At 52.2% G+C, this 23,394-nt stretch overlaps 1 protein-coding gene across 1 annotated transcript; it reads left to right on the forward strand.

Annotated features, from left to right (window-relative positions):
- The first annotated feature begins 1,357 nt into the window (after positions 1–1,357).
- FSCN3 (fascin actin-bundling protein 3) lies at positions 1,358–22,419 on the forward strand. Its single transcript, XM_073343969.1, has 6 exons — positions 1,358–1,456; positions 14,327–15,023; positions 18,421–18,539; positions 18,989–19,148; positions 21,138–21,308; positions 22,214–22,419. The coding sequence occupies exons 1-6, from the start codon at positions 1,358–1,360 to the stop codon at positions 22,417–22,419; spliced, it is 1,452 nt and encodes a 483-aa protein (XP_073200070.1).
- Positions 22,420–23,394: the final 975 nt, after the last annotated feature.

A 23,394-nucleotide genomic window follows, 5' to 3' on the forward strand; every position in this document is an offset into this window, starting at 1 on the left:
TCTGTGAAAGCAGCTGCCACAAAACCAGCAGCAAGGGCCGTAGGGATGCCGCTGAAGTGAGGGATCTTAGCGCTAGGCAGGGTCTGAGATGGGGGTGGGTGGACCTGAGACCTGGAGTGACTTGTGCAAGGAGAGCGGGTGGATGGGGGGGGGTGAGTGTGAGGAACTTGCAGGCGTGGGGCGGGCCCAGCCAAGGCTGCTCTTCACCCTGGCTCACAATACAAGGAGGAGGCGACGGTGTGAATGGAGCTAGAGTTAGGGGAGAGTTTGTGGTTTTTTTAATGCTCTCTGCCTGAGACAGGATCCGCAGAAGCTTCCCCCACGTGCAGGTTATTCCATAATAGTCCCCTAGGTCTGGGGGATTTCTTGGTCCTGCTGGTGCTGGCCGCTGTCAGGGCCAGGATGAGGCTATTGAGTTAGCTGGGCCGTGCCCTATCAGAGAAATTCCTACCTGCCCCAGAGGCGCTTTTGTGCATCCACAGGGCTCTGAGCGCTGTGGGGGAGCCATGGGGGACGAGGGGTTTGTAGGTGGTGCCTGGACAGTGCCTAGCAGGAGAGGCCCCTGATCTCAGGCAGGGCCTGTGGACGTTCCCGTAATGCACGTCAGAAACAGACATAAAGTTTTTAAGAGATCTTGCTGCTCTCCCCCCTGGGCAGGCATCTTATCTGCCGGGCAGTGAGGAGGCGGCAGTGGCTTTCGACATGCTCTGTCCCTCTCCCGGGGGGAGTGGCCAGACTCCCGGAGCTCCTGGCCCCACTGAAAAGGAAGAGGAGAAACGTGCTGTCGTCTGCCAGCATTTCACTCTCATTGCAGTACCTCCGCCACCGGGGGGGCTGGGTGCCCAAGTGGTGGGAAGACCGAGGGCCTGGTCTGGCCTCGCGGGGGATGTTGCCTGGGGAAGTGCGGGTGCTCAGTGGCGTTGCATCGCTGGCTTTCTCCAGGGGAAAGGGGGATTTGGAAGGGAGTGGGACTGTCACCCATGAAGGGTGTATGTTGGACCTGACCCAGTGCTCACTGAAGTCAATGGAAAGTCCCCCTCTTGACTCCAGCAGACATGGGGTCCAACCCATTATTAGGCAGGACTTGCAGTCTCTCACCAGCTGCCGTGATGTAAGGTGTGTGTCACAAAGGCCAGGCCTGCAGGAGCAGAACGTAGGCAGGGATCCCTGCCCAGGTGGCCTACTGGGGTGCAATGGCCCTCCCTGCTTCCTGGCTGCCTTTGGGAGGGATCTCATGGCCTGTGAAGGTGAACTTAGGGCTGAACCGGGCCTGACAGAGTCATCCACCCAGGGGTGCATTCGGGACTGATGTCCCACAGGACCAGGGAGTCACCAGCTGCTGCCCTGCTCTGTAGCCATGAAGGTTGGGCTGATTAACTGTGCCGGGAGATACCTCACCAGCGAATGCTACGGGGATGGCGTCACTGTCCTGGGAAACTCACTGGGCAGGAAGCAGGTGAGTGATGCTAAAAATCCACCGTGATGCCAAAGATTTGCAACCCGCCCCTGGAGCAGAACTAGCCGCACTCCCCGCGGGTTTGGTGCTGCCCCTATCGGGGTGGCCCATGATGTGACCGCGTGAGAAGTTGAGGTTCAGCCTCTATCCCTCAATCCTGCATGAATCTTGATTTCCCCAAGGAATGGGGTTTTTCTGGGGGTGCCTCTCCCCTCCTGGCAGAGTGCGCTGGGAAGCTTTGCTTCCTGCCCGAGCGCATTGCTGCTGAGAGCACCGTTCCCAGCACTGGCCGGGCAGAGACGCTGCCTTCCACCTGCAGAGATGAGCGTTCCCCGCCCTGCGGGCCAGGAAGGCCAAACTCCACACTGGATAGGCGCTGTGGACCATTGCAGTGTGGTTATAATCCCCCCCAGGGCAGAGACGAGCCCTCAAAGGGGTGGGGCGGGACCCTGCTGTAGTGTGCCCCCCCCATTCCCCCAGTGCTAACTGCTCCCAGCCCCTGAATGTTATTCGCTCCCAAGGGGGTGCTAAACCCCTCACAGGATAAGTAGAGAGACAACATCCTTCCCTGGGGGGTTTACAGACAAATTCCAGAGGTGACCTGTGGAGGGGGCATTGGGGTGGAAGGAGAGCACACGGAGGCATCATCAATGGGCTAGCAGGGTTACACGGTAGAGGGCTGGTGCACTGCATGACGGAGTAAAGGGAGGGAAGTTGCTAGCTAATTTCTTGTAGGCTTCTAGGAAGGCATAGGGCTCATGGAGGGACTCTGCAGAGGGGAGGGTGGTGGCTTTGCAGGCCAGCTCAGGGAGCGGGTCCCACATGGAAGGGAAATGCGGTTGCAGGAGATGCGGGGGAGCAGGCTGGTGTCCTGGGCAGAGTAGCAGGGCCATGTGATAGGTGGGAGCGGCAGACCGGAAGGGGAGGATAAGCAACTTGAACTTGATGTAGTGGAGGAGGGAGAACAGGAGGAGGGGTGGGGCAGGGATATGGGGAGATTGGTAGACACAGGTTTTAACCCAGGCAGCTGTGATATGCACGGGCTGGAGAAGGCCCATGTGGGGGCCAGGGAGGCTGGAGAGGAGAGGACAAGACCTGACAGGCTCCTCATCCCATTTGCAGCCTCCCTTGCTTCCTTGAAGAGCTTCACTAGACAAAAGCTGAGACGCATGTTTATTGCGGCCGCATCCTTCCCCAGAAAAGGCCTTCAAGGGGCGCTCACCTTGGGACTGCATGTAGGCACAGCAGGGCCAGCCTGGACTGACTGATCTCAGCTTGGGGCAGACTTTGGCAGGAAGAGGCAGGGATCCTGTGGAAAAAATAGCATGTGATGATCATGCATTTGAAGACGTATAATCCAGCCACATGCGAAGCTGAACTGAGGTTGCACAACCTCTGACTTTTGCATGCTTGACATTCCAGTCTTACTGAGGGTCTGTTCACGCAGGTGTGTTTGTAATTTCCTATGTTTTTAAAGAATCCATCTGAATAAAACAGGAATTCCAGCATATGGCACCATACTGACACCCACATGGGTTATCAGCAGGGTTGGAACCTTTAAATCCTCTAAACAGACCCCTGCCACTTGAGTTAATGCAATAACTGGTAGCAGTAGAAGGTTATCGTCCTCTGTGTGGCCCAGCACGAGAGGGGACGAGACACACACTGTGCCAGTGAGTTTCACAAATATTTGCTCACAGCAGAGGGATGGCGAGACTCGGGGCTTGTGGGTTCCAAACCAGGCTCTGGAGGGGAGTGTGTTCTAGTGGGCACAGAGTCTGCTGCATATTTCCCCCCAAGCGTGACCCCTTCTGACCTGTGCCCTCCAACCCATCCTTCTCCCAGTCTTGTCTTTCCCCGACTCTGTTCATCTACCCAGTCCCAGCCCCCGCTCCTCAGGCTTCTCATTCCAGCACAGCCAGTCCTGATCTCCCCGCACCAGCCTCCATTCCCAATCTACTACGCTCCTGGGCTTCTTGTCTGAGCCTACTTCCCCCGCCACCCACCTGCAGGTCCTCTTCTGGTCCCCTCTGCATTCAAATCAGAGGGCTTCCTCCTCTACACTCCTTGGTCAGCAGGGCGGTCATTGAGAGCACTGGAAAGCCAGCCTCCCCCTGCTCCTAGTCCACGTGGCTGGACCTGAACCCGGCACTGCTTGGAACATTGCAGGGAAAGTCCCGCTCAGCCTCAACGGCGTATGGCTTGGTCACATTTGCATCGATTTTAAAGCTACAGCGTTAAAAACAAAAGTTGCCAGAATGTTTTGAATATGGGCAAAACAACACGTTTTCCCAAGCCTGGTTCATGGAAATGGCTCACCCCGTTCTGGGTGAATTATTTTAAAAAAACCCTTCATCCAGAGACGGACCCACTGCATGGAAAATCCCATCCCACGTGGGTGAAACTTGGCAAGGTTATAAAGCAACTCAAAGCAGGGTCTCAGAGTGGTGCAGCTGGGGAGGGAAAGGGCCAGAAAGGGAAGCTGCGTTTCCCGTGTGGCGTAGTGCCGAGTTCTGCACTGCCAGCTCCCGGGTTGCAGAGTGAGAGGCTGAGGAGCGGACCCAGGAGTCCCACCTGGCCAGTACGAGAAACGCTAGCCCCATCAGTGTACCGAGAGCAGAGAAGCTGAGTGAGGGTTGAACTCCAGGCGTGTCTGGGCTAGGGGAGCGCCCAGCCCTGCCTCGTTATAGCACTTAGGGCCTATCCGAGCACATCGAGTCTCTGTCCCCCGACTCCGCGAGGCAAGTTCCCAGCAGCCTACTCTCCAGGCCTTTCTCCTGCCTAGTGCCAAAGTCCCCAAGCCATAGGGCTCCTGCCTCTTTCCTGGGAGATTATCCCACGGCCAAATACCGTTCACCACGAGCAAATGGCCCCTGAGATTCAGCCCCGTTGATCCCTTTCCTGCTCTCACCCCATTGTGGCTCCTGTTTTCCCATAACCCCTTTCCCCCCAGCTTGGTAAATGAGCAGCTCCCACCAAGCAGTCCCTGCTCCCCGTGTTTACCCATCTCAGATAGTTCTCACTTCCCCCCATCAGCCGAGCTACGCTGGGCACGCCTAGGGCTCATTGGCGGTAAGAGGCTCCCTGGGACTTGGCTGGGGCTCAGCTCAGGGCCCTATTTCTTAACACTGACCATCACAAATCGCTCCCTCAAGCATTCTTCGCACAACGATGCAAATGGAGCCTGCAGCCCTCTCTCTCGGGGCCGGATTTAGGGGCAGCGACTGCCCGTTGTTCGTGACAAAAGGGAAAATAGAATGTCTGAGGTAACGTTTCAGGTATTCTGTAGGTGGATTCATTTTTCACTAACCTCCTAGAATGTTCCGGACCTTTGTAGAACCTCGTGGAACCTTCCAGACTTTCCAAGAACTATCTTCTCCTCGAACCTCCCAGAATGTTGTCAGCCAAGCCCTGGCGGGTATCTACGGGGCGGGGCATCGCCTGCCAGTCAGTGAGATGTAAGAACGAAGTGAAGTGAGAGCCCAGCTGCCGCATTGTGAACCTTATTTTGTTGTGTAATTGTGAATGTGTACTTGTGTTTTAAGACTTGAAGAGTGTAAGCAGCGTCTCTCTGACGCTGGGCTTCAGTTCACGAGGGCAAAGGTGAGGAAAGCGACTTTCTGAACGAAAGCACTAGGGTAACGTTCTCAGGCTGTCACCTACTGTAACCTTATTTAATGCTGGTCCGCCCAATGTGGGTGCACAGTTCCATTTCTTGATATTAGCGCCTTTCACTTATTCTTCACATTAAAACGTTTCTGTAAGCTTAGCAGAAACTATTTTTAAAAATTTTGCTTATACATGGCATGAATAAATACAGATTTACAGATCCTGGCCTGCAAATGTCTCGTCTTATAAGACAGGGATAAATCATGCATGTAAATTGTGCATCAGAGTCGCGAAATGAGCTACAAAGGCAATAAAAAATGAGGTATGCAAAAGTTGAATAAATGGAGGGGGAGCGCTGAAGACACACCTCTCCTGGGGCACCGTTTTATCTTGGGCCAGCCCTTGTCTCTCACCAGGACGTTATACGCTCCTCAGTCTCTCTGTTCGGGTGCAGTGTCAGCTGCCAAACACACCACTGACAGCATCTGGTAGCTGCCGTTCCATGACGGTTTGCGTCAGCCTCTTGCCCCACCACTGAACAACCTGAGCTGGGCCCATTGTCCGTCGCTTTCTCTCCCAGCAGGTCCCTGCATTCCACCGGCCGCTCTGCAGAGCTCTCCAGCTGTATGGATTGGAGTCGGTCGGTTCTCAGCCGATGATGGCCAGGGGCTGGGAGAGGTGCCAGGCACAGGAGCAGACAAGCCAAGAACCCCCGTTCAGGGAGGTGTTCACAGCGTGTCTGGATGGCTCTTTCCCTCACCACCCTGGCTGCTCCCAGAGCAGGGAATTAAGGTGGCGGAGAGGCCCCGCCGCTCCCAGGGCTTCTGGCTGTCACCGCTGAGGGACTGTGATGTCACATAGGCTGCTGGAGGAGCCAAGGACCGTGGGAGCCGGGAGAACCCCCAAGATTCTAGACCCAGTACAGCCACTGATGCCTGCAACTCTTGTTGTTTTGTTCTTCTGTTGGCATCCTTTGTTGCTGGTTTCGATTGTCCTCGGGCACCAGCTGGGCTGGGCTGGCACTTCTGACTCCGTGTCATGTGTTGCTTGTGCAAGGTAGGCTTCAGGGCAGGCTCCTGAACCAGACACGGCCTGGCCACAGAGCTCCCAACGTAGCGAGAGACAAACCTGGTCCCTGCAGGATCCTTTAATGGGCTGCCAGGTGAGGCTGAGGCCAGCTCAGGTAAGGACTGTTGCACGCTGCGCCCTCTACTGGCCGAACGTCCAATACAGGTGAGCATTCCTTTGCACTCCCTACGCCGGGGTTCTCACAACACCTTGTTTGGTGGCCTCAGAGCGCAGCCACCAACTCTTGCTGGTGGCCGCTCTGACAAATTTCCCTAAAATTCTGAAGTAACTTTAGGAAAAACAAATAATTATCCACACAGACCCATCCAAATCCCTGTAACTGATTTATGTAGGGTTTGGGGTTTTTTTGCAGACTCTATAATAAAAATAATGTACAGTTGTATTTCAGTGCCCCTGGGCCCCCGCTGCCTCTCTGGTCCCGCACCATTGCCCCAGTATCCCTTCCACGGCCTTGCACCCCAGGCTCACCCCACTCCTTGCCTCTTGACCATGGAGCCTGGTAAGGCCCGCCCTGCTGAAGCCCAGAGCCAGAGCCCCACAGCTGGAGACAGGAGGGGGTGGGCTGAAGCCCGGAGCCCTGCCACCCTGGGCGGGGGGGGAGGGAGGCGAAACCCAGAGCCCGGAGCCCTGCAGCTGAAGCTAGGAGGGGTGGAGGGGAGGGCTGAAGCCTGCCGCTGGAGTCCCATGGCTGAACTGGGGAGGGGGGCTGAAGCCTGCCCTTGGAGCCCCTGGGCGCTCTAGGGAAGGGCTGCTGCTTTGCCACTTCCCCCATCTCTGCACAAGAGGCTGTCATGGCCACAGGAAAACTCCCTGGTGGCTGCATGTGGCCACATTTGAGAAATGCTGCCCTATGGGATATAGCTTTCTGGAGCAGGTTTCTCATAGTGCACTCGCCCAGCTGGGCACTGCCTAGATTGAGGTGGGGGCACCATGCAGTAGCCGGGGCATCCCCTAGAATCCTGGTTCTCCACAAGAGCATAACGCAGTGACAGTTCACAGGGAACAGTTAATACCTGTGGATCAAGCCACATTTAACTTCCTACCCTGGGCAGCATGTTCACTCTGCACACGCCCGCTCCTCAGACAGGGAGCACCTCTAGTATTCACTAGTCTTGTGCCACCAGGTCAGCGGAAAGCCAGCTGGGCCCCTGTCCGTGTATGGGGGGCGTACATAAGCAAGGCACAGACCCTGCCTCTGTGCAGGAGGGAGGTGCATTCAGATGCAGCCAGCGCTCGCCTTGTGAAGGTGCTCGCTCAATGGAGGAGGTGGGATCGGGACAGATGCTGGTGCTCCGGCAGGGATCTTAAATAGGAAGTTGAACTGTGGCCTAAGTAAAGCTAGTAGGGACTTGGTCAAGGAAACTATTTTTTGTCACAAAACACTGATTCGCCAAAACTAAAACTTTTTGTGGAAAAGGGTCGTCTTTGTGGAAGGTTGGACAAATGACCAGGGAAGAGTATAAAAATATTGCTCGGGCATGCAGGAGTGAAATCAGGAAGGCCAAATCACACCTGGAGCTGCAGCTCGCAAGAGATGTTAAGAGTAACAAGAAGGGTTTCTTCAGGTATGTTAGCAACAAGAAGAAAGTCAAGGAAAGTGTGGGCCCCTTAGTGAATGGGGGAGGCAACCTAGTGACAGAAGACTTGGAAAAAGCTAATGTACTCAATGCTTTTTTTGCCTCTGTCTTCATGAACAAGGTCAGCTCCCAGACTGCTGCGCTGGGCAACACAGCATGGGGAGGAGGTGACCAGCCCTCTGTGGAGAAAGAAGTGGTTTGGGACTATTTATAAAAGCTGGACGCGCACAAGTCCATGGGGCCGGATGCGCTGCATCCGAGAGTGCTAAGGAGTTGGCGGCTGTGATTGCAGAGCCATTGGCCATTATCTTTGAAAACTCGTGGCGATCGGGGGAGGTCCCAAACTATTGGAAAAAGGCAAATATAGTGCCCATCTTTAAAAAAGGGAAGGAGGAGGATTCGGGGAACTACAGACTGGTCAGCCTCACCTCTGTCCCTGAAAAAATCATGGAGCAGGTCCTCAAGGAATCCACTTTGAAGCACTTGGAGGAGAGGAAGGTGATCAGGAACAGTCAGCATGGATTCACCAAGGGCAAGTCAAGCCTGACCAACCTGATTGCCTTCTGTGATGAGATAACTGGCTCTGTGGATGAGGGGAAAGCGGTGGACGTGTTGCTCCTTGACTTTAGCAAAGCTTTTGACACTGTCTCCCACAGTATTCTTGCCAGCAAGTTAAAGAAGTATGGCCTGGATGAATGGACTATAAGGTAGATAGAAAGGTGGCTAGATCGTCCGGCTCAGCGGGTAGTGATCAATGGCTCCAAGTCCAGTTGTCAGCCGGTATCAAGCGGAGTGCCCCAAGGGTCGGACCTGGGGCCGGTTTTGTTCAATATCTTCATTAATGATCTGGAGGATGGCGTGGATTGCACCCTCAACAAGTTTGCAGATGACACTAAACTGGGAGGAGTGGTAGATACGCTGGAGGGTAGGGATAGGATACAGAGGGCCCTAGACAAATTAGAGGATTGGGCCAAAAGAAATCTGATGAGGTTCAACAAGGACAAGTGCAGAGTCCTGCACTTAGGACGGAAGAATCCCATGCACCGCTACAGGCTGGGGACCGACTGGCTAAGCAGCAGTTCTGCAGAAAAGTACCCGAGGATTACAGTGGATGAGAAGCTGGATATGAGTCAGCAGTGTACCCTTGTTGCCAAGAAGGCCAATGGCATTTTGGGCTGTATAAGTAGGGGCAATGCCAGCAGATTGAGGGATGTGATCGTTCCCCTCTATTCAACATTGGTGAGGCCTCATCTGGAGTGCTGTGTCCAGTTTTGGGCCCCACACTATGTGAAAAAATTCCTAAAAAGAAAAGAAGTACTTGTGGCACCTTAGAGACTAACCAATTTATCTGAGCATAAGCTTTCGTGAGTTACAGCTCACTGCATCGGATGCATAAAAGTGGAAAATGCAGTGAGGATATTTTTATACACACAGACTATGAAAAAATGGTCTGTGTGTATAAAAATATCCTCACTGCATTTTCCACTTTTATGCATCCGATGAAGTGAGCTGTAACTCACGTAAACTTATGCTCAGATAAATTGGTTAGTCTCTAAGGTGCCACAAGTCGTCCTTTTCTTTTTGTGAATACAGACTAACACGGCTGCTACTCTGAAAAAAAGTCCTAATTGCTCATTAGTGACAGCGACTATTCCAGAGGATTGGAAGGTAGCAAAGGCTGTCCCCATATTTCAAATGGCTGTAGGGTTGAGCCAGGGAATTAGGCCTGTACACCTTACATCCGTTCCAAGCAAATGGGTTGAATTGACTAAATGTCTGTGAGACCACGGTCTGACAGAGTCTAACTAGCACAGATTCAGCAGAAGAAAATTGTGTCTTACTAAACACTGAGAATTCTTTGAGCATGTCAATAAGCTAGTGGATAACGGAGAACCAAGTGGCAATTTATTTAGACTTTTAAAAGGCCTTGGACAAGGTCCTGCCCAAGAGGATCCTTAAAGAGCTAAGTAATCATGAGTGAGAGGCAAAGTATTGTCTTGGATCAAAAACTGGCTAGGAGACAAACAGCAAAGACTAGGATTCAGTGGTCCATTTTCACCATGACAGCAGGTTAACAGCAGGGCCTCAGGGTTCCGTACTAGGTCTTGTGTTTATATATTTATTAATGCTCTGGAAAAGGGAGGGGGGTGAACAAAGAAAGGGCAAAATTTGCAGATGACACAACATTATTTAGATTTCAGAGTGGTAACCGTGTTAGTCTGTAACAGCAAAAACAACGAGGAGTCCTTGTGGCACCTTAGAGACAAACAAATGTATTTGGGCATAAGCTTTCCTGGGCTAAAACCCACTTCATCAGATGCATGGAGTGGAAAACAAAGTAGGAAGATATATATATATATATATATATACAGTACATGAAAAGATGGGAGTTGCCTTACCAAGTTGGGGGTCAGTTCTAACGAGACAATTCAATTAAAGTGGAAGTGGGCTATTATCAACAGGAGGAAAAATCACTTTTGTAGTAGTAATCAGGGTGGCCAATTTCAAACAGTTGACAAGAGGGTGTGAGTAACAGTAGGGGGAAATTAGCATGGGGAAATTTGTTTTTAGTTTTTGTAGTGACCCATCCAGTCTTTATTCAGGCCTAATTTCATGGTGTCCAGTTTGCAAATTAATTCCAGTTCTGCAATTTCTCACTGGAGTCTGTTTTTGAAGTTTTTTTGTTGAAGAATTGCACTTTTAAGTCTGTTATTCAATGTCCAGGGAGATTGAAGTATTCTCCGACTGGTTTTTGAATGTTATAATTCTTGATGTCTGATTTGTGTCCATTTATTCTTTTGCATAGAGACTGTCTGATTTGACCAATATACATGGCAGAGGGGCATTGCTGGCACATGATGGCATATATCACATTGGTAAATGTGCAGGTGATCAAGCCCCTGATGGTGTGGCTGATGTGGTTAGGTCCTATTTTTCCTCCTGTTGATAATAGCCCACTTCCACTTTAATTGAATTGTCTCATTACGACTGACCCCCCCCCGCACACACTTACTAAGGCGACTCCCATCTTTTCATGTACTGTGTATATATATCTGCCTACTGTGTTTTCCATTCCATGCATCTGATGAAGTGGGTTTTAGTCCATGAAAGTTTATGTCCAAATACATTTTTTAGTCTTTTACATTATTTAGGTTAGTCAGGACCAGATAAGATTGTGAGGAAATTTAGAGAGACCTAACCCAGCTAGGGGAGAGGGCAACATGGTGGAAAATTAAATCAAAAGGAATGCACATTGGAGGGAACCATATAAATTACTCACACGCCTCCTAGGAGTCTAAATTAACTGTCTGAGCTTCAGAAAGGGATTTGGGTGTCACTGTAGACAGTTCAGTGGAGCCCCCTGTTCAAAGCGCAGCTGCAGTCAGAGAAGGAAACCAAATGTTTGAATCTATGAGGAAAGGGATGGAGAATAATATTGAAAACACAATAATGCTTTTATAATAAATCAAGGGCGTGGCCTCACCTGTGTACTGTGGGCAGTCCAGGTCACCCCCATCTCCAAAAGGATATTGCAGAACTGGAGGGTATTCAAAGAAGTGTGACCAGAATTATCCAAGGCCTGGAAACACACTCCAAGGAAGAGAGATTGAAAAGGCTGCGATTGCTACGTAGAAAGGAGACAAGTCAGAGGGGCCCTGATAAAAATGTATCAAATCATGAATGGTCCAAAGCAGTGGTTTGGTCTAGCCCCCATTTCTTTGTGTCTGTAGTCTTGGATGCTCCCTAATCCCCCTTGCTCCCGCCACACACGTACATATACCGCCCCCCAGCCCTGAAGGCAGCGGTGCCACCAGCAGCAGCAACGAAGGAAGGGTGGCCTGGTCTGGCATCGCCACCCTTCCTTCTCCCTGGTGCCTTCAGAACTGGGTGCCTGGCTAGTAACCTCCACTCTCCCAAAGCTTCTCATGCCCCCTCCCCCAAAATACATTCCGTGCCCCCGCCAGAGAAGCGCGCCCCCCCAGTTTCAGAACCTCTGGTCTAGAGAAGATAGAGTGGAAGTTTCTGTTCTCTCTGTCTCATAACACAAGGTCAAGGGAACACTCAATGAAATTCAAAGACGGGAATTTCAAAACTGATAAAGGGAAATACTTTTCATGCCGGGGTCATTAACCTGTGGCACTCACTGCCACAGACATTTCTTGAGGCCAATAACTTAAGATTCCAAAATGGACTGGACATTTATATGGATAACAGGATTATCCAGAGTTATAATAATTAATGACAATAATAATTCTGGCAGGGCATATTAAACCTTGTGTTTCGGGGTTTAGGTCAGTCTCCAACTCTAAGAGACCATGGATTCAGCAAGGGCAAGTCATGCCTGACCAACCTGATTGACTTCTATGATGACATAACTGGCTCTGTGGATATGGGGAAAGTGGTGGACGTGATATAGCTTGACTTTAGCAAAGCTTTTGATACGGTCTCCCACAGTATTCTTGCCAGCAAGTTAAAAAAGTATGGATTGGATGAATGGACTATACGGTGAATAGAAAGCTGGCTAGATCGTTGGGCCCAATGGGTAGTGATCAATGGCTCGATGTCTAGTTGGCAGCCAGTATCAAGCTGAGTGCCCCAGGGATCTGCCCTGGGGCCGGTTTCGTTCAACATGTTCATTAATGATCTGGAAGATGGCGTGGATTGCACCCTCAGCAAATTCGCAGATGACACTAAGCTGGGGGGAGAGGTAGATACACTGGAGGGCAGGGATAGGATACAGAGGGACCTAGACCAATTAGAGGATTGGGCCAAAAGAAATCTGATGAGGTTCAACAAGGACAAGTGCAGAGTCCTGCACTTAGGGTGGAAGAATCCCATGCACCGCTACAGACTAGGGACCCAGTGGCTCGGCAGCAGTTCTGCAGAAAGGACCTAGGGGTTACAGTGGACGAGAAGCTGGATATAAGTCACCAGTGTGCCGTTGTTGCCAAGAAGGCTAATGGCATTTTGGGCTGTATAAGTAGGGGCACTGCCAGCAGATCGAGGGACATGATCATTCTCCTCTATTCGGCATTGGTGTGGCCTCTTCCGGAGTACTGTATCAGGGGGTAGACGTGTTAGTCTGTATCCACAAAAACAACAAGGAGTCCGGTGGCACCTTAAAGACTAACAGATTTATTTGAGTATAAGCTTTCGTGGGTCAAAACCTCACATCTTCAGATGCATGGAGTGAAAGTTACAGATGCAGACATAAATATACTGACACATGAAGAGAAGGGAGTTACCTCACAAGTGTCAAGGACCGTGCTCGGTATTCCAGGAGTGGCTGGACCCCAGCTGTGGAGAGAGGAACTATCCCGTCCCTGTCCCATGTCTCTCCACCGGCAGCCCCCAAACTGCGATGGCCTTTCTTGCTGTAACAGCACATGGGAAACTCAGGCCTAGTTTGCTCCTTCCTGTCCCCCAGGTCTCTTTCAGACAGTGCTGTTTCCCAGGTTCCCCTCTCCCATGGCGCAGCTGGATTTTGGATTAGCTCCATCTTCCCAGGTTATGTGAGTCCTGCCCAGGCTTCTGCCTCATTAGGGCCCTTTGTATTTTAGCTCTGTCCCGAGCTCTGAATTTACTGACCTTGGCTAACGTCATTCATGGTCTGTGGCCTTCTCCGGGTTATTAATGAGCCTGTTAAATAAGATGGGGCTTACCCTGATCCCGGGGACATCCACTACACGGCTCTCCCCAGCAATCTGCATTGCCATTGATCTGTGTCCCCTTTGCCACTTTCCGTTTCATGGCAATTAAGCCAGGAGTCTCCCAGGAAAGCCCGGCTACTAGCATGGGAAAGCCGATGGTCCAGGACAATGCCATTCAATTTTAAATGGGGCAATGTAGGTACAGCTGGCTCACAGAATCCCATGCTCTGGTGTTGGGAACGTGCCGTGGAGCGGGGGAGACAGGGAAGGGTGAGAAGGGCTGCCATTGAGGAGGGAGCTGGCTGACTGCCCAGCTGGGCGTCAGACTGGGAGCGCAGCAGACCGGCAGTTCCAGAGGCAGCGAGGGGCCAATGTTTCACCGAGGGGTGGGGGAGAACAGGCAGAGCGCTGGGAGGGAGTTAGACCGTGGAAGGAGCTGGCTGTTTTGGCAGGGCAGGGTGTGTGTGTGTGGCGGGGGAGGCGGTTATAGGGCACAGAAAGATCTGGGAGTTATTTGGGGTCCTAGCTGAGAAGGGCCTGGGAGATGCAGAGTGGTTTTTATCGTATAGAAAGGAGAAGCCACCAGCAGCCTCCCAGGGAGGGGGTGCATGGTGCTGTGTGTGTGAGTGTGTGAGAGGCAGAGGGAGCTGTATTTGTGTTCTAGGAATGACGGGGCTTGCATCTCCAAAGGAGGGGATTGCTCACTGCCTCTGGTGATGGTGGGGCAAGGAGCGAGTGGCATGCAGCTGCGGAAGACGACGTTTGCACTAGGTTCTAGGAAGAACACTTAGCAATCAGGGCAGTGGGATGACCCTGGTGGGTCACTGGCACTGCAGACACCTGGAGATAGGTTAGAAGCAGCGGGCATGTCAGATCCCAGCTCATGGCCAGAGGGGTTTCTCTAAGAGCTAATCAGCTGACTCTGGCTCATTGCTTCCTCACAGACCTGGGAGCTGCAGGTCACCATGAAGCAGGGGAAGCAGACCGTGGTGGAACTGCTAGGCCATCAGGGCCACTACCTCCTAGTGGATCCTGACGGATCAGTCCGGTGTGGGCAGCCAGCATCCGTCCAGCAAAGCCAGTTCCTGTTGGAGCTCCATCACAGTGGCAAGTGGACTCTCCAGCTGCTGGACAGCAAGAAGTACCTGGAGTCTGACGGGGAGGATGTTTTCTGCGTTTCCCGGAGCCCAGCCTCCTACCACAAGTGGCTGCCCCAGCTGGCCATGCATGTCCACATCGTGCTGTACAACCCCACACACCAATGCTACGCCCGAGCTGACGCAGACCTGGACAGAGTGTGGGTCGACACCCCAGTGCCTTACCTGGAAGAGTGCAGCTTCGTGCTACGGTTCAGGAACGGGATGTACCACCTGGAGACCTCCAGCCACAAGTACGTCTCCAGAGCGGAGACGCTAACCAAGAAACCCTCTGCACAGACGGCCTTCAACTTAAACCTCAAGCCCAGGTGCCTGGCTTTCCTGAGCGACCAAGATGGGTGTGTCCTGTACCCTCAGGGCAAGCGGAGGCGTTTGTGCCTTGGCGACAACCCCAAAGAGGAGGAAGAGTGGTTCGTTATAAAGAGGTGTCCACAATGGGTCAGTCTGAAAACTAAGGCCAAGAGATACGTGTCCATCATATGTGGCAAGTAAATTCCATTTTCCAGTCTGAGCGTGTGTGGAGGGCCCAGCTGAAGGATGCCAGGACATGCCCCCTTGACCTAAGTCACCACCCGGGTTGACAGTTCTTTGGACAAGTCCTGCCCTGCCTTTGCCCTGTGAAGCCACCCCTGACTGCAGTGAGGTTGCACAGAGGGCAAGCTGGGGTAGAACCACTTTTTAATAGGATTATTTCAGGGTGCAGGATAGCTGGGGTACAGCGCCGCAGAGGGAGAGTCCAGACACAGTTCACACCCCGACCATGGCAAAGCTGTCACAAGAGGCCAAACACCCACGAGAGGGTATCGTATGAAAAGGGGTGGGCGGGAGGGAGTGACCGGCAGGGGGATGTCTCAGAATGGGACGTATGCCTACATCACAAAAACCCACCGGCATCAGTGACACCCCCATTGCGTGTCTTAGCCGGGGGCGCCGGATTGAACAGGCCATGGGAAGGGATCTCCCTGCTCATCTCTGCAGCGATCTCTCCAGGACAGGGCTGCTGTACGCTGGCAGAGCAGTGTGGGGGGAGCTTGTCTGGCCACTGCCCATGCGGTACCTGTTAGGAGGATACAGGCAGGGCTTGCTCGTCAGAACTAGCAGTAGGGCAGCCAGCACTCAGCACTTCAAAAGACAGAAATAGGCAGAGCAGAGACCGTGATGCACCTGACGCGTACATTGAAAGCTGCCTAACGCTCTCCACTCTGAGCAACGGCAAGCAGGGTATTCTAACCGCTCCACACTTACAGTGTCTGTGCTGAGATTTCCCAGGCCAGGAGTCTGCCTCAGGCGAAACTCTTCTTCTGGTAAGTTGCGGCTAAATTGGCTCCGCTGTTTCTGTGACCCGGGCTAGGGGGAAATGGGTTGTTCTGCCAACATTACAAAAATCCTTAAAACTGCTTCGTTGAGAAGCTCTCGCAAGGTTGCCAACTCCTGCAACTTAACTGTGAGTTTTGCAATTTTTTGCTGCTTTTCTTAAAGCCCCAGCTCCCAGAGGCATGTGATTGGGAAAAATCTCAGCTTTTTATTTTTTTTTTTAAAGGAAAGTTTTTAGCCCACCCAGTTAAAATGTGATCCCTAAAGACGATGACATTGGTAGGCAAGTAAAAAGAATCCATATGTTGTTATTTTTAAAAGTCTCATGATTTTACAGCCAAAAGTTATGATTTTTCAAGGTCCAACCCTCTTTGAACTCTTGAGGTGGGCAGTACTGCTCCACCACTTCCATGCTTTGGAGCAGGGACTTGAAAATTGACAGGAGGCTTCACCTGGTTGTCAGGGAAGTACCTTTTTCTGTCCCGGTAAAAATGTGCCCAAATTTGGCCAAATTCTGACCCTCCGAAATATCTCAGTTCATGCATGCCCGTAGAGACTTGTTAGAATTTGGCAGCTAAATTCTCTGAATATTCCAGCTACACTGAGCATGCTCCAGCCCCTCGCATCTCCTGTGTGTGACCAGACCTGCACAGAACGACTGAGCATGCCCTTATCCTGTAGGTTAGTCTATTAATGAATTTAGCTTATGGGCTACAGCCTGAGCAGGACTTTTCCTGCCATTTGCTGCTCCTCAGTGCTGGAGGCTGTGCCACTGGGCACTGGAACTGCGAGCAGAGAGAATGTCTCCCCTTTGCTCTCAAATCCTGCCCAGCTGGGGACCTGGTAGTGAGCAGGAGGAGAAGGAGGAAGCTGCCTGACGCAAATGCAGAGGGATGGGGGCAGGGAAAGGAAGAGTTGCAGGGTTGGGAGGTGCAGGGGAAGAGCCCAGCAGGAAGGGAAAATAGGAGCAGTGTGGGACAGATATGCAGAAGAAGAGGCTGGGGGTGGGGGATAGAAGCTAGGGGGAGAGAGACAGGAGCTGGGGAGTGAGGGGATGGAGCAGCAGAGGACAGAAAGAGAGTGGTAGGGACAGGGGCAGAAGGGTCTGTGGTCGCTGGAGCACTTTCCCCTATGGAACCTGGAGATTAATCCATTATTCCTGAGGGTCAACATGCCTCTGCTGTCAGCAAATAGCTGAGAAACCCAGGGGCCAACTGTGTCTCCAGCCCCTTAGAGTGGCAGGTCCATATTGAAGATAACAGCCTATCACTGCTGTTTTCTCAGTCGTCACTCAGCTAGCACAAGTGGAGGTCTGTGCTGTGGATCTGAAGATTCCCAACCCTGGGGATCAACTTATTTCTACACGATGGAATGTTTGTTTTGAAATTTTTTATGTTTTTTTTTTAAATGTGAAAAAAACCTACATTAAAGAACATGAAGGTTGAGCAAAATCGAGCACTCAGAAGTTAGGAAATGCCAGAATTGAGATTGCTTGTGCAACCATAATTCGACCTCCCACATGCATATGGGTTATGATAATCACCTGTTCTCTTCATTTCTTCTTAAGCACCTGGCATTGGCCACTGGGCTAGATGGACCTTTGGTCTGACGCAGCATGGCCATTCTTATATTCTTATGATAGTCTTTAATTACATGGTCACGTACTTTTCCCCCCCACAGGACCCCTGCCTCATTCAGTGCACAGCATGGCTTTGCTCTGGGATTAATCAGTGCAGTAGGTAGTTGTCTGTAGGCCCCTTGCCCCTGCCCTCTGCAGACATTGGAAGGCAGAGGCAACGGTTGAGGGGGGACACGTGGGGTCACTCCCCCCCCCCCGGATTTGCTGCTTGGCTTGTACTGAGCATCCTCACACGGACTGAACATGCTCAGTAACACCTGCTGAAGCCGCTGCCCTCACTCTGCCCCCACACTATTGGCAGGTCCGGGTCGTCTCTGTGGGAAGGTGTGTAGGTTTGTAAGGCCAGGGACTGAAAGATGGGAAAGGATGCTCTCAGGATTAAGGCAGAGCTGAATGCCACTCTGGAGGGTTGGTTTCCAGCCCTGCCTTGACACAGAGTTCCTGTGTGATGCTGGGCAAGTCACTTAAACCAAGGGTTTTCAGGCAGCTGCCGCGTGTTCGTCATTTTCTGCGTTCCCCACTTAAGACACCAGGGGTCTGATTTGCACAAGCATTGAGCCCTCACAGCAGCTGGAGACCAAAGTGCTCTGAAGAATCAGGCCCACGACATTGCAGTTTGGGCACCCACAATTAGTTGACACTTTGGGCTTTAATTTCCATGCCTCAGTTGCCCACCTGTGAAACGGGGATCCCTCCACCCCCGTCCCTCCCTGGGGTGTTGGGAGGATAAACTCATTCATGTTTTTAAAGAATCAAACAAGATACAATAATGAGAGCATAAACTGCTGGGGCCCCAGTCCCTTTCTCGGAGCTCTCGGAGCTGCTATAATTTGGGGACCGAATCTCAAATCGACCCTGAGCCAACCTGCAGCGCCCTGTCTGAGTGTGTTTGGCTTGAGATTGTCTGATTTTTTCTCCTTCTGCACAGACACGGAAGTGTATGCCGGTTCGGACATAGTGACCCCAAAGTCCGTGTTCCACTACGAATTCAATCCAGACACCAGCGCGGTGCAGCTAAAAACAGTTAACAACCACTACCTGGCCCAGGTGAGCGACCCCTCTCCTGGCTCGTGGTGGGACGCTGTTGGCCCAGACAGCCTGAGCCTGCCACTGAATCTGTGGGCGTTTCGCTCACCATTTTAGTGCTTGTCTCCGGACCCCTTTCTATTTCTAGATGACCAGAACTGAAAACGCTCTTCCAGGGGAGAGTGTCCCATTGATTTACACATTATTATACTAGTCTCTTAATGAACCACAAGGGATAATTCCATGTAATAGAGACATGGATATACAAAGCAGTATCCCCAGGGTTCATGCTGTTTCTTTAAACTACCCTCACCAGATCCCCAGGGAACCTCCTCCCTTTCACGGCGCAGGGCTGCTCTTGTTGAGAGTTGAGCCCTGGATCTCCTGACTTCCCGGTGCAGAGCACTGGTAGGAAGGGCACCCTGGCACCACCTGGCAGGAGCTGACCTCTTTCCTTCCATTCCCTGCAGAGAAAATTCAAGAGCATAGTGGCAAATGGGAGACGCATGGAACCAGAGACCAACTTCCGTGCCCTGTGGCATTGTGGGAAAATCTTCCTGCAAGCTTTCAACGGCCGGTACCTGGGCACCATGCCCATTGGGCTGGTGGTGGCCAGTGCTGTGCACCCAGGTAAGGCAAATGGGTGGGGGGACCCCTAGGAACCTGCCAACAGCTGAGCAGTGCAGCCCCCTGGCATCTCTGTGGCACATGACTGAGACTTCAGGACTTGTTGTGGGGAGGGGTGCATATTCTTAGGCCTCCCTGCCTGGAGCCTGTGGACCCACCCGGCTGCACTCACACTAACATTCCCCCATGTCTCTCATATACCCGATATGCGCCCCCCCCCACACCTTGCTGTGAGAGTGGATGGCATTTCTCTGAGGGGCCCATCGCCCCCACACTGGGAGCGGTCACAGATGAGGGTCTCCCTCCCTTCCTAGGCGCTCAGCGTGCTGCCTTCACCATGCCCCCAGAACCTCAGGGAGTGAGAGAGACCATTGCAAGGAGAACTTTTATTTCTTTGTGAGTGAAATTTGGGTTCAGAGGCCTTACCTAGGAGGACAAACCCCATAAGTCAACATCCAGAGCTCCTTGTCCCTGGTCTGAGACCCCACCCAGCTAATTCCATGTCTCCACACTTGGGCAGCCCTGTATGGCCAGCTGATGCCAGCTCTCCTCTGTGGCTCTACCAGCAGGAGGCGCTCATGTAACAAGTGGCTGTAGCCCTCTCCCCTCATCCCCCCCCCCCCCCCCCGGCATGAAACATCTGGGCTGCAACAGTTCAAGTGGCCGATACTCTCCTCAACTCACCTCCCAGCCCATGGCGCCAGCCCCAGGCCTCTCCCACTTCACGGGAAGACAAGGAAGAGCTTGTATGTCAGAGCTGCTTGTGGCGGGTTAGACCCCCTTTGGGATGCCACCTGATGTACTGGCGTTTCACTGAGCCGCTCGTCCTGCTCCACCAGCCTGGGGTCCCTCTCCCTGTTTTGCTGAATTAGGTTTTCCGGCCTTTTGCAGCACACATACGTAGGTAGGGCCACACCCAGCTGCGGACACAGACCGAAGTCAGCTCTGTGTGAGAGGACTCCCCCAGCACTCACATACACACCCCTTTTGGGGAGTAAACCCAAAATAATACTGTCGTGCACTGTATAGAAAGATCTGCCCAGCGCAGACTCATAAAATTCGCCCTCTGCCTCAATGTGAAGAGAGAGATGCATAACTTCTTGCCCATCCCACCCCAGTTAGAAATTGCACAAGCTGGGTTTAATAATAAACCAAGCAAATTTATTAATTATAAAAGGCAGATTTTAAGTGAGTATAAGAGATAACAAACAAAACAAAGCTGATTACTGAGCAAATAAAACAAAATACGCAAGCTAAGCTTAGTACACTCAAGAAACAGGTTACGAAATGTAATTTCTTACCCTACATGTTATTTTAGGCAGGTTGCAAAGTTTCTATAGCTTAGAGTTCCAGTTATTTCTCTTTACAGACTAGACCGCTGTCTCAGCCTGGACTCCCCCCCTTGCCTTCCCTTCAGGTGTCTTTAAGTGTCTTTCTTCTTGGGCAGACAGGCCATGGAGTGGAATCCCGTTCGCCCTCCTCCCCACCCTGAAATAAGATTTACAGAAGGTGGGAATCTTTTGTTTCCCAAACTTGACCCCCCACCCTCCTTTTAGTGGAAAGTTACAAGAAGTCCCCGGTAATGTTTGGTGTCAGGTGACAAGACCACCTGACCTAGTAGTGTCCCGGCTAAGTCCCCGGACGCCTCCCAGGAGGGAGAGACATTAGTATCTTCACAGTCTTGTGGTTTCTTCCTAATGGCCCATCAAATCTGATGGCCTGTTGTCTGGTGGGTGTCTTTCAAATACACACCCAGTTGTAATGGTTACATAGTCCATATTCCTCACTTTAGATACAGAAAAGATACATGCCTACAAATTGGATAATCACAGCCATTACATCAGAACCTTTCCAATGATACCTCACATGACCCATCTCACATAAAACACATCTTAGTTATGCCTTATTCCTCTCGTAACCATCTTTGTATGAAGACTATGGGGTGTAACGTCACACCATCGACCTGCCTCTGTCACCCCTCCCCTCCCGCAGGGCCTGGCGAGGCCTTTGGGGTGCGCCTGGCCAACCGCTCCTTCCTGGTGCTGCGTGGCAGGTATGGCTACGTGGGGACTTTGGCCTGCCATGACATTCTGCAGTGTAACCTGGTGGACCCCGACTGCATTGAGCTGCTGCCCTGCAAGCCGGGCATTTACCACTTCCAAGGTAAGGGAGCCCTGGGGGTCCTGGCCACTTGTTGCTGAGTCCAGCTCTGCCTCAGGGCAAATGGGGCCCATGTGAACCTGACCTCAGCCCCACCCACCTCTGCTCTCCAGCTCAAGTCCTGGACCAGCCACGAGGGCAGAGCAGGTCAGGGCTGCATGGTAGGGGGTGCCACAGCAGCAGCCAGGGTGGGGCATGCCGGCTGGGGAGGGAAGCAAGCTGTATGGTCCTATTGCCGTATGCTCCAGCTGCCCACTCCCAGATCTCAAGGGGTGTCTTACCCCCTCCCCGTCTCACCAGATCTGCAACCCCGGAGGCAGAAAGTGCTGGGAAAGCCAGAGTGCAGAATGGATGGTATTCGCCTCCGTGCACCTTCTTGGGCCGAGATTAGATGCAGCCCCCCTCGCCCCCCCAGCTGGAGGCAGACGGGTGGCACCAGCCCTTTACCAAGCAGAGGGGTGGAGTTTGGGTCCTTACTCTTCGGCCTGGCAGGGGATGCAGCGTCAGCATGTTCGGCTCATCATGGGACGGTGGGGCGAGCAGACCTCACTCGAGCCATTGCAGGGGCATCAGGCGCCGCATGGAAATTTGTTGGTGATTAAGCCAATGAGCCTGCAGGCTCTGGGGTGCTGCCCAGGGCTCTGAGATGGGACCCAGCGGGAGGAGAAAAGTGCATAGCTTGGCCAAGAGTAAATGGGATTTGCTGGTGAAGATGAGCATCGAGTTTCCAGGCTTGTTGGGGCATGAATGTGAGTTTGGTGATCTTGCTCTAACCTGCAAACCTGGTGTAATCAGAAGAGCCCCGTGGCCCATTCAGTGAATCCTCGCCCAGTGCCTGAGGGGTGGAACGGTAGCAAGGACCTGCTCGCGCTCCCCTGAGCTATCACCAGCTCTCCTTCCTTCCCCAGCCCACGGCAGGAGCTTTTGGTCTCTGAGCTCAGACGGCACCTTCAGAACCTGGGGGAAGTTTGCCTTGAACTTTTGCCTGGAGATCCAAGGGAGTAACATCCTGGCCGTGTTAGCCCCCAATGGGTACTACATGAGAGGAGACCGGAGCGGCACCCTCCTGGCAGATAGTGAGGAAGTCACTAGCGAGTGCCTCTGGGAATTCTAGATGGAGGAAGGTACAGAGGAATCTCTCCTTTCCCATGTCTTGCTGGACTGGCTGGATAGCCACTATGCCATTGTCTAGGCGTGCAAAGACCATGGCCAGTGTTGTCTCACCATTTCCTTGTGCTCCCCCATCTGTCTCCACCTCTTGTCTCTTCTCTTATATTGCAAGTGCTTAGGGGCAAGGGCTGTCTTTTGTTGTGTGTCTGTACAGCGCCTAACACAGTGGGTTTCTGATCCATCACTGGGGCTCCTAAGTGCTAATACAAATATTAAATAATATCCGGCCAGAGTCCAGTAGGTCTCAGAGGACATGACACCCACTTCTTCACCCCACCTGCCACAAACACTTCTGCTAAGTCTGAGCAGAGAGGCCCAAATGAAGGGGTGGCTCAGCAAACGGGGAATGCCCTAGAGAGTCTTCCAGTGCTAAATGGCTGGTTCTAATCCAGGCTGGGTTAGTAAAGACTGAAAATTACAACTATTCTGTGCCTGGCACGAGTTCTCGTCTCCACATCACAAAAGCTACCAGGGTCTATGGGGAAGCCAGAGGCTGAACGCTGCTAGGGGTGGCTCCTTCACACCTGTGCTGGCATTGTTCGTGGATGAAGCATGTCAGTTCACAGGCGCTGTCAGTCTGGCACCTGTCACCAGCACGACGCTCTGCTGGCTAATGTCTCCATCAGCCCCTTTGTGCCAATTCCAGAGCTTCCACTCCTCTCCCCTAAGATCCCACTTGACCCCTCCTGCTCTCTCAGGGGAGACCCAGCCGGGTGATTTTTGATAAACAAAATCTTTCGATAACACCCTCTTTGATGATTTTTTAAAAAATGGAGCAAAACTTTTCTGCGAAAGGTGACAAATGTGGATGATGTTGGCTGCCTGTTTGTTGTGAAAATGTTTGTTTTTGATAAAAGGGTGGTTTTTCCCTCCTACGAAAAATCTTTTTGTTTGGAAAAAATTCAACTCGCTCCAGATG

The sequence above is a fragment of the Lepidochelys kempii genome, chromosome 1 (genome assembly GCF_965140265.1).
Source record: "Lepidochelys kempii isolate rLepKem1 chromosome 1, rLepKem1.hap2, whole genome shotgun sequence".
In the NCBI taxonomy this organism is placed as follows: domain Eukaryota; kingdom Metazoa; phylum Chordata; order Testudines; family Cheloniidae; genus Lepidochelys; species Lepidochelys kempii.